Raw genomic sequence first — 11,680 nt, 5'->3', positions numbered from 1 at the left:
ATACACATATTTTGACATATGTGAGTTTCCATTTAATTTCAATAATTTATTAAGAGTGCTGAAAAGGAATGGCATAAAACAATAAAATAGGAAAAAGGAGAGCATAGGTTTAAATATTTGATAATTAAATATCATAACTCAGTAAGTCATGGACCAGAGATTTCACAAGAGACATTAAAATGCATTCAAGTTGACTCAAGAGTTATAGGTGGGATAGTAAATTTGTTAGAAAAGTACAGCATAGTATAGCTGAATTTATTCTCTGTTAAATGTTCACTAGGGTCTTTCTATGCCACCAACAGGTGTTAGAAAACATTAGAAGCAAATATTTCATTTTCCCAAAGACTTTAAGCTAATAAATGAACATTTTAACTGTTACCCATTGAAAATGCTGCCTAAATTCTGTAACCCAGCTGAAAATATTGAGACAAACTATTCCTTATAAAATCTCAGGTATTTGACTGCTCAGCATGTACAATCTTGACTGCTGATCAATATAGTATTACTTTCCCTTGTGTTTTCTGCTATTTTATGTATTTGCAGAATACATATTAATAACATTGATCTGAATTTTTGTGTGCACTGCATTCAATATCAGATAGTTTTGATGCTAAGTATTGCACTGTAATTTTTAAAATAAATTATGCCTTTTTGTTTTGAAAATATAAGGGTGGGTTTTATTTATGAGTCACTTTTCTTGACACTTTCTAGAGTGTTAGATTTCAGTTCATTCAAGAAAAGGAAAGGAAATTTTCCTGTAACAATCACTTTATTTGCTGAACAGCTTGCCTGTTACCTTAGGGCTGTCTCAATCAATACCTTTGCATTTTAATGCTAATAAAACTTGAACCCTTAGGGCGGAAGAGAGTGGAGTTGCAGATCCATTTATCCCGGAGTTGGGGGGTGATGCCTAGGTTTGAGACATAGGATTCCCTGTCAGTTATGGTGAGGTACTTTCTGGTCACGACAGTGTTTTCCTTCTTGACTATTTGTGCCAGCTTTCTTTTGTGCTGCATAACCGCCTTCAAACCAAAACCACAACAAGAATAGCCATTACTCCAACCCCCTCAGACGCGAACTGTTCACCTATATTTACAACTAGGAAGCAGTGGAGTTGCATTCGGCCCTCAGTTACACTCCTCAGCCAGCGCAAGGGAGGAGGACAGACTTTCTCCCTCATCCCTGCAACTTTTCTTTGAGGTGTTGGCTTTTCATCCCAGAGACCAGCTTACACAGCTATGCCCGCTTAGGCGAACAGACTGAACCTTTCTGGTGTTTTCTTCCTTTCCTTCTCTCTCTTTCTCTTCCTTCTCCCCCTCCTCCCCTTTTTTTTCCCTAATACAACTTTGCCTGGTAGTTCATGTCTCTTACTGTGTTTTTAAAATAGCATGGTGGCACACGCCTTTAATCCAAGCACTCGGGAGGCAGAGGCAGTGTATCTTTGTAAGTTCGAGGTCAGCCTGGTCTACAAGAGCTAGTTCCAGGACTGGCTCCAAAGCTACAGGGAAACCATGTCTCAAATTACCAGGGAAAAAAACAAAACAAAACAAAAACAAAAACAAAACAAAACAAAAACTTGAATCCTCTAGCACAAACACTTTGGATTAGGGCAGGAATTTAACACCAGATCTGTAAGGTTGCAAGCACTTTTTTCTACCTCTACCAGTAAGCAACCTTATTTTGATGATTTGTTATTTGCCATAAATGAAGAATGACAATAATATTTAAAATTCAAACAGCATGTTGATATTATTTTTCATTTAGTTTTACACATAAAAAGAATATTTTTTCACTAAAGCATGTTATCAGTTTATTTTATATCTAAATATCTTATTATCACTCCCCTAATGCTGACCAAATATCTAGTACTGAAAAGCAACTGAAATGATTTTATGTCATACTCACACATTCATTTTGAAAGTGTCTGTTACCCTTGGCCATCACACTCTCTACAGGCTAAGCATTTCCTTAGGAACCCACATCAGTGTTCTGTGTAGAGCAATGGGATTTGGTAAATACACATTTTAAAATTAGTAATACAATTAATTTATTTTCTATTTAATAGTCCCTACCAAAATTTAGACATGGTAAAAGAAATATATTAAAATTAGAAAATGTAATATAAATAATATTTATTTATTTTACCACAGCTGAGAGAATGCTATTTTATTAAGAATTTTTAATAAAAAAAAATGAAACCTAAGATTCAAACTATTTATACAAAACAAACAAACAAACAAACAAAAGGAATAAGAGACAGCCTATTCTCAAACCAAACTTTGAGGCCTAGGAAAACACAGGTTTAGGTTCCCTCTAATCTGTCTTATCCAATATGGAAGCAGTTTAAAGGAGTTTTATTGTAATGTGATGAAGGAAGTTATAAACCAAGACATTTTGAAAACACAGTTGTGTAAACATTGAGAAGACAGTTATAGTTCTACAGAGAAATCAGAGTTACACTCCTCAGATGCTATCAGATAGCCCTCTTAGTCTTTTGACAGATAAAGTCAAGAGTTCTACTAAGATAATACATGTCAAAGGTTTTTAGCTGTGGCCAGAATGTTAAGTCTATCCAGGGGGCCATCAAGTTGGGGTTCAAGGAGTAGCTATGTAACGGGCTAAAGAGCACCTGAGGTGTATTGTAAATAGGTTTTGGAACTGAATCTAATCTCTCATTACCTTTGATGTTTTAATCAGCCTGAGCTCTGTAAGCAAAGTTTCTTTCCAGGAATTCTACCTCACAAAAGAAATGAGGTTGTTTTTACTTTCACATCAGACTAGAACATATAGTAAGAAAACATTCTATTTTGCAAAAGAACTGTGTATTTTTTTTTTTATTTTTTGTTTTGTCTTTGGGATAAAGACATGTCTCTTATAAAAGTTGTTTTCGAGGGAGACAAATGAGAGGAGATTGGTTTTCCTTTTCTAATATTTTCCATAGGATACATAAGTGACAAATATTGATTGCTCTAGTTATAACCAGTTGCTAGAGTTTTCAGCACCACAGAGTGCAAAGAAGAAAAGGAAAGGAAATATTGCTATAACGTAGCAAGAAATATAAAAGGCTGCTTTTGATGACAATTACAGATAATAAAGTGGGAATTATGGAAAAAGGGTTGGCAATTATTTAATAACTAATGTGCAATCCATGGTGAAACTTAACATTCTTTCTGTTTCGTAATTAAAAAGTTGTAAAAATATTTAGTATTACAGCACAGACGATATGTGAGCAATTAGCCATCAAAGCTAAATGTACTTTCTCATATGATATAGTAATTATTAGCAGCCTGGCTGCCTTTAAGTAATTTTAAACTAGAAAATGTATATAATGAAGTCATTTTTATGTCATCGGTCCATGCCTACAAGTCTGAGAGAAGGGAGCTCATAAAGGGAACTCAAGCATAAATAGCCAATTTGCTTAGGGACTATCGTGACCTTACTGCAGAAAGTTATAGTCTGGGCAGAGCACAGAAGATCTACTGAGTTGAAGAAAGAGAAAATGATCAGTTGTATACTGGAGCATCTGAACAAAAAGACCGTAGAGATATTATTGAGAATTAAATTCAGTGATTCCTTGAAATTCATACCTGGAAGTTGACATACATGGAAGTTGACTTACAGGAAGGTGGTTTTAGTAGAATTTCAATTCTCTGAGGACAAGACGTAAAAACTTAGTTAGGTTAGGCTTACAAAAAACAAAGTTAGTGGTAATATTTGAGCTCTGGTTCAAAATATAATTGACAGGGCAAACAATCATCTGGAATAGTATGAGGAAATTAATTACATATACAAAGTAATTTCATATGCAAATTAATTACAAGTATAACAACTCCAAATATTGGTTTAATATATGGGATACAATTACTGAGTTATAGTATAAATGAAAGCTTAATCTTTTTGAAATAATAGACAAATTGTTTTCCCTATATAGTTATATACATGCATATAATTTACATCATTTTATTTTACAGGTCAAAATATATAAACATTCCATTATCCTGCATTGTTTCCAATGCTTGTACTGATGTTACTATTTTTGATGTTATTAGATATATTTTGCTATGCTATTCAGTATCTTCAATGATGCTGAAAATTTGTCCTGCTATTTTTAGTCCCCTGAATATGCCTTTTAGGAAATACTTTGAGTTTTCTACAACTTAGTTAACTGACTTACATCTTGTTTTACTAATACAGTGATGTGTGCATGCCGGACAAAAGCCATTTGACAGGTGTAAGTGATGCAAACATTTAAATAGTTTTAGCTAGAGGATGAATTAGGATTTTCTTTATTTTTTCTATCTGTCTGAGACAAAATTTCACTTTGTATGTAGCACAGGTATGGCTGGAATTCAAAATATAGCTCAGTCTGCCTTCAAATCACAACAGTCTTCATGCCTTACCTCGCCAGTGCGATTGCTACCTGTTTCTCATTTAATTTTCATTCCATTCCTTTTATTATTTTTTTGGTTATCAAACTGTAATACCAATAAAATATACTTGTATGAAATAAATTGTTTTAATATATCATAGATTAATTTCTCGTGTAGAAAATAACATAGGTAAATGAGTTCTTTTATTGCTGTAAGCATGCCTTCCTATTCAATACTAGTTAATTAAGTTGTTTTCTTCCACCACATTCCTTTGGAATCTCTGTTACTGTTATTTTTATTTAACAGTTAAGTTTTGCTTTCATTAAATTAGGATCTAACACCTATTTTGGAGCTAAGAAAAAATGGAACCAATTTAAAAAAAAAAAGCAAAACCAAAAACATTACATACACAATTGAAATTTAATAATATATATTTTAAAAGAAAAGGTTAAATAATATCATCAAGGAAATAAATGAACAGAAACTATAACAAATAAAGCTTAAATTAATTGTCTGAAAGAAGAATAAGCATAATGCCTAAAATCATACAAATCCATTCCCCAAATACCTGCTAGATCTAACAAAGTCATACTATAGGATAAAAGATTGTATAAGTGTGAAATATATTATTTAAATGCTCTATCTTTTAATAACAGATACAGATTAGTAGTTAAAGAAAATAACCTAGGCTTCTGTAATTCTAGGATACAATTTTATCAACTCTAGTCGTAATTTTAGTGGGTCAACATTTAAAGATATTTAAAGCTGAACAAATACACTTAAGTGCATGATGCTTCCATATTTTCGAAATGTAATACAAACCTCAAGCTGAATATCCAAGAAGTTCAGAAAACTTTAAGATTGATAAATGTGGAAGAAAACACACATTTCCATTTTCAACTGATGTGAAAATCAACAACAATGATAATGAACACATAATATCATCATAACATTAAGAGAATAACAGAACACCAAATCCATGGATTTACCTATATTATTTTATACATGAGAAATTAATCTATGATATATTAAAACAATTTATTTCATACAAGTATATTTTATTGGTATTACAGTTTGATAACCAAAAAAAGAATAATAAAAGGAATGAAAAGAAAATTAAATGAACAATTTGTAGGCAGTGTCTCAATAAAATAAGAGGAAAGCAGTTGGTAAAAAAGTTTCATTTACAATAGTAAATAGCAATAGCTCTCCAACCTACAACTCTATATTCAAGGAAAATATTCTCAAACATTTATAGTATGTTCTGTTTCTGGGACGTCTATGCAAGAGAAAAAACTGAAGAGAGCTCATCTGATAGAACAGAATTATGACTTCATTCACAATTCCCATACAAATAGTGCTGAAAATCATAGGAAATTGCAGATGGTTACATAGTGCTTTTTTTTTCTCACTTTTCAAAATACATCTGACTAGCCGGGCGGTGGTGGCGCACGCCTTTAATCCCAGCACTTGGGAGGCAGAGGCAGGCGGATCTCTGTGAGTTCGAGACCAGCCTGGTCTACAAGAGCCATTTCCAGAACAGACTCCAAAATCCACAGAGAAACCCTGTCTCGAAAAACCAAAAAAAAAAAAAAAAAAAAAAAAAATACATCTGACTGTTTAACACTAATGAGTCTACAACATGAATTTTGTGATGCTAGTGGAAATCGAATATATGCTATTAATAACAGAGTAATCATTAATTAGCTAATACTAGCGACGTACCATACTGATATAGGTAAGCTAATCAAGTTTAACTCCTTATAGGTTTGAAGGCTAATAGAACAAGTCAGACATTATTACTTTTGTCCAAATCATATCACATTAGGTTTGACAGTTTTCTCTGTTGTCTGTATCATTCTGTTATAACTCCTCTACTTAAAAGGCCACTTGTCATCTGTCACATGGTTATGTCCTCATTAAAGATTAATTCTCTAAGGGTTACTAAATGGAGTCACAATATTCACTATTGAGATTATAACTTAGTATATAATTGGGGAGTGGGAACTTTTGGTTCCTGACCTGGAACTAGCTCTTGTAGACCAGGCTGGCCTCAAACTTACAGAGATCCGCCTGCCTCTGCCTCCCGAGTGCTGGGATTAAAGGCGTGCGCCACCATCGCCCGGCTTTTTTTTTTTTTTTTTTGGTTTTTCTGCAGATATTTTTATATTACCATGTTAACTGTCATTTCTAAACTTGCATTTCATAAGGTCTCAGAAAATAAATACTATTTAAGAAATTGTAACTTCTTCTATGGAGCATATGGTGGTCTATTTTATTTGTAACTTATCCTTGGTAGAAAACCAGGGTCTATTTTAATTAGTTAAGGGAAGTTCTAAAGTACTAGACAAAATTATTTGGAGGTTCATTCCCATTTTAGAAAATAAAAGAGGATGCCAACCTGATATAGCATAAACTCAGACTCTTGGCACGGGACCTTACCTAGATGGAAATCTAATCCCTATCCAAACAAATAATGATGTAACTTCTATAACAGGTGACTTTAGGCACTCATACAAATATCCTTATTTGTCACATAATAAACGATGGTCCTGGAGGGATTCTGAGGTAAATCCCATCTAATATTTTAAAAAGAAATGTCAACAATACACAAACTATTCTGTATAATAGAGAAAGATATAGTATTTCCTAGTATTTTGAGAAGGAGGGTCCCACAATGACAACAGTCTCTGAAAACGGCATTACAACAAGAAGAAAATTGAGTTTTCATGAAGAGTAGAGATGCTTTTATCAAGTTTAAAAATTTAACAGACAAAGGAATTCCATCAACTCTGAAGATGAAAACCTAGGTTAAGTAAAATATTTAACAACTTTCTTTTTTTTAATGTGTGTCCTTTAATTTTTTTTTTTTTTTTTTTTTTTTTTTTTTTTTTTTTTTTTTTTTGGTTTTGTTTGGAGTTGTCCTGGAACTAGCTCTTGTAGAACAGGCTGGCCTCGAACTCAGAAAGATCTGCCTGCCTCTGCCTCCTGAGTGCTGGGATTAAAAATGTGAGCCACCATTGCCTGGGGTGCCTTTTAATTTTTGAATTTTAAAAATAAAATAAGGCTCATCAACTAGGCTCTCTATGAAATGTTATATGTTTACAATTACTAATAAAGTTTTGTCATCAGACTGGAAACAAGGGGAGGAAATCACATATACTTATACTGCACACTACATAGAAGGTAAAACCAGCAAAGTCTACAAAATTAAAAAAAAATATCTTTAAGATTAAGTTAATAATTAATTATATCTAATAAGAAAGCAGAAAATACAGAGAGGTTCTGAAATTGACTTTAGATAATTCATGTTAGAAAAAATGACAATTGACCAAAGCAATGGCAATCAAAGTAAAAAGCCATCATGCCATCATAATTTAATAGTTCAGCCAAATTATAAATGTTATAAACTTACTGAAGAAAAATAACAAAATAATGTTCAGGATACAGTGTAGAAAACTGAAGCATTGTTCACATAAGAGAGGTAGCTGAGAAAATCAGCTTACGACTTTCAATAAAAGATAAGTGTTCCTGTGTTGCCTTGCATTACTTTGTAATTCTTCTTATATGAAAGGATATAAAACATACAAAATGCCTTGCAAAGGAATATTTATAATTTTCATCAACTGGAAATGAATATGGTATTAGTAAATAAGTGGAAAACACTTATGATATATTCATGTGATTAAATAATAGAAAATAATGATAAAGGCATTTTTTTACTTGACCATGAAATAAAAAAGCCAAAAGTATTTCTTGCAGAATCATTTTTATTATCTTAAGTTTAAGAAAATAAACACTGCCGCTGTGCCTCCTTCTGCCGCTCCTGGTGCTGCCTGTGTGCTCCTTCAGGGCGGACCAGGTGCCTCTTTTGTGAAGCGGCAGCTGAGGAGACTCAGGCGTTCGCCATGGCCGAGGAGAAACCCAAGGAAGGAGTCAAGACCGAGAACAACGACCATAATAATTTGAAGGTAGCGGGGCAGGATGGCTCTGTGGTGCAGTTTAAAATTAAGAGGCATACACCACTTAGTAAACTAATGAAAGCCTATTGTGAACGACAGGGTTTGTCAACGAGGCAGCTCAGATTCCGGTTTGATGGGCAGCCAATCAATGAAACAGACACACCAGCACAGTTGGAAATGGAGGATGAAGATACGATTGATGTGTTCCAGCAGCAGACAGGAGGTGTCTACTAAAAATGGAACCTGCTACTTTACTCCAGAATTTTGTTATAGACCAAGAACACATTCGCAATTAGAAAGCCGCGAAAGCCGCATTTTGGTTCCACCACATCCTGACTACTACAGTATAGTTTTCTCTATTCTTTCATTTCCCTGTGCCCATTTCTTTATTGTACATAAAGTACCTGGTGTATGTGCACAAGCATATAGCGCTTCTTTTTTCTTCCTTTTTAAACAAAATGGCCAATCTTCTGTTTTGATTGACATCAGATGGATCAAATGGAGGTGGTCTGGGGGAAAGCACTGGTTCTGTAAAAATATCCCCCTGCTCCATTGGTGGCATGCTCATTCAGCTCTTATCGTTATATTCCAGTAAGCTATTTTGCTCTCAATGTTTTAAAAAAAGAACCCAACCATTAAATCCTTGCATACCTTGCTCGATTGGAGAATTTTAATGTTTTTCATTTATCATTGTAAAACCAAGGACAATTTTATAACTTCTTTGTATGTAGCTGTTACATGTAGGGCAATCTGTCTTTAAGTAGGGATAAATTACTCTTGAACAAAATGATCCTAGATAGTCAAGCGTCTTTAGCTTCAAAACCATCCAGATTGTGTTGGGCATGGTTTTTATCTTGTGTCTTCGGCCTCAAGTTGTCTAATAATCACCCAAAATCTCATTTGTAATGTAGGAGCAAGCAACTTTGTCTAAGGCCTAGACTCGATGCATGGGCAGCTCCTTGCCCAAAGACTAGTTTTGCCATGAAGGAAACAAGCTACAAGTGGAGTGTCTTTGGTGCTCAACATTCTCTCATGAAGAGAATAATGACCGCCAATCTCACCCACTTATGAATGCTACAAGATACAATAATAACTTATTGTAACATTTCCAATGGGCAATACTGGCACAAAATAAAACGACATCAAATCCCAGCACGAAAAGGGACATGGGAATGAAGTGCTATCAATATATGAGAAGCTCTGGATAATTGAAAGCCAGCAGGAGAGGGAGAGTCAGTTTTCTTTAAGAATGTGCCCCCTGGTGGCTTAATCATTCCGCCCTGGAAATTTCCACTCCCAGGTGGGTATGCATAGCATAAATTGTACTTGATGGGTTTCAAACAAATAAAGACAACAGAAAATTAGGTAAGTAGAGGGAAGTGGGGTATATCTGGTATATGTATAGAGAAGGAGAATAATTAAAATACATTGTACTTTGGTTTAGATTTTAATTGATTCTTGAGAAAGAGAAAGAGAACATAAAGTTGGGTAGGTAGAAAGATAGAAAAGATAAAGCAATTATTTTGGGAAGGAAAATATGATCAAAGTATATTGCATAAAAATATGTATTTTGGTTTTGGAGGAGAGCTTAGTAAAGCAATATTGAAATAAATTTTGATAATACAAATATAAATAAAATATATGAAACTTTCAAAAAACTATTTAAAATGGCATTAAAAGAAAATATTAAGCAATAGTGTACTCCATTTAAATAAAATTATTTTCATGTATTAAGGAAACATATCTAGATTTATTAAAATGTGTAATATACATCATGTATATTAAATAAAATGTATTATAGGTATTTATGAACCATCATTAATGTATGCTTTTCCTCACTTTGATAATTTTTAATTTTTATTAAAGCACTATTGATATGCAGTTAGTTCTGCAATTTGACAGGTGTTGATGAGTTTCACTATTCAATACATCGTTGACATTATAACCTTCATCAAGTTAATAGACATATCCATCTTATTGTAGTTCTTGGGTCCTGTATAGATACGTGGAGGGATGTATGAGTGTGTGTAAATATTGCAAAGACTTAATATGTGAATATTACTTTTAATACTGAAGTATTTTATTATTAGACTAATAATAAAAAAATCTTGTCTCACAATGGATTTCCAAAATTATGCATGTAACATAAAGGAAATGACATGAAAAAAGCACAATAATTTCCCAATACCCTTCACAAAAATCTATGATAACTACCCTTCTATATTTTACCTCTATTAATCAGGCCATATTAAAGATCTCGTAAGTAGATCTATCCAACATAATCCTGATATATTACATTTGGAATAATGTCTTCTATTTTACCCAGGTTGTAATAAATATTTTTTTCCTTTCGAAAAGTTGAATAGCATATCATTATGAAAAAAATTTCCCATTTTCTCTATCTAGATATGGAAATTTTAGCCATTTCTTTAAAGTGGTTATTTTAATAATGCTACAATGAACCTGAAAATGCAAGTATCTCTTAAAGATCCTGATTTTGTATCTTGGCTTCTTGTGCAATGTGAGATATTTGATCCCGTGGTTGTGTTACTGTTAACCTTTACAGGACCCTTCATAGTATCAGGAAATTTTATATTCCGTTTTGGCACTAGCTACATAATTCTGTACTCCTCAGTTAGTATGGAAGTATTCCAGTTTCCCTGTAACCTCCCTGGCAACTAATACATTTTGTTGGAACTGTCATAACTTGTGAAATGTAATCTTCTTTGTTATTTTGCTTGCTTTTCCCTGGTGAGCAGAAATGTTGTAGCTCTTCTCATATACCTGTCAGATACTTAAATTGTCTCTTAAACTGCCTAACCTTTTCTGTTTGTTTGTTTGTATGTTTTACACTGAGCACTGAGTTGTTAGTTTTCCTGGTATTGAGTTTTAGACTTCATTTTTTTCAGTCCTTTTATTTTTCTTTAACGTTTATTGATACTTTCCTACTTATCTCCCCCTCCCCTTGCTTCTGTCCTCTGCCCTTCTAACCTCTCTGTCCAAATAAAACAAAATTTAAAAGAAAACCCTCAAACTAAACAAAGTAAAGTAAAGAAATGGAAGAAGAAGAAGAAGAAGAAGAAGAAGAAGAAGAAGAAGAAGAAGAAGAAGAAGAAGAAGAAGAAGAAGCAGCTTGTGAAAGCTAGAGTGTGTCCCATTGAGTCGCATGGTTTACCCTTTAGTTCATTCATTTTTACTTGTGTTTATTGTCACTAGTCATTAGTCTGATTTTAGACCTCTGATTTCTTCCACACTGCCGATAATGGGCTTTTCTTGGATATCCTATTGTCCTCTCTCATGGAGATTCTGTTGTTTTGGATCTGTAGCTTTGTCTTCTTTACATGCTCC

General features: G+C 33.4%; 1 protein-coding gene across 2 annotated transcripts; it reads left to right on the top strand.

Moving 5' to 3' along the window:
• The first annotated feature begins 8,278 nt into the window (after positions 1-8,278).
• On the top strand, positions 8,279-8,566 carry LOC130866567 (small ubiquitin-related modifier 2-like). 2 transcript variants are annotated; one of them, XM_057758099.1, is made up of 2 exons: positions 8,279-8,432; positions 8,499-8,566. In XM_057758099.1, exons 1-2 carry the CDS (start codon positions 8,279-8,281, stop codon positions 8,564-8,566), a joined length of 222 nt encoding a protein of 73 aa, XP_057614082.1. The 2 variants fall into 2 exon arrangements, with proteins under 2 accessions (XP_057614082.1, XP_057614081.1); XM_057758098.1 differs by having other exon boundaries at positions 8,279-8,566.
• The last annotated feature ends 3,114 nt before the right edge of the window (positions 8,567-11,680 follow it).

Source organism: Chionomys nivalis, chromosome 25 (assembly GCF_950005125.1).
Source record: "Chionomys nivalis chromosome 25, mChiNiv1.1, whole genome shotgun sequence".
NCBI lineage: Eukaryota > Metazoa > Chordata > Mammalia > Rodentia > Cricetidae > Chionomys > Chionomys nivalis.
This window is presented reverse-complemented; position numbering and strand designations above follow the sequence as displayed.

Excerpts from the sequence above, each read along its gene's own strand:
- LOC130866567 (XM_057758098.1), top strand. The coding sequence starts at position 8,279 with ATGGCCGAGGAGAAACCCAAGGAAGGAGTCAAGACCGAGAACAACGAC.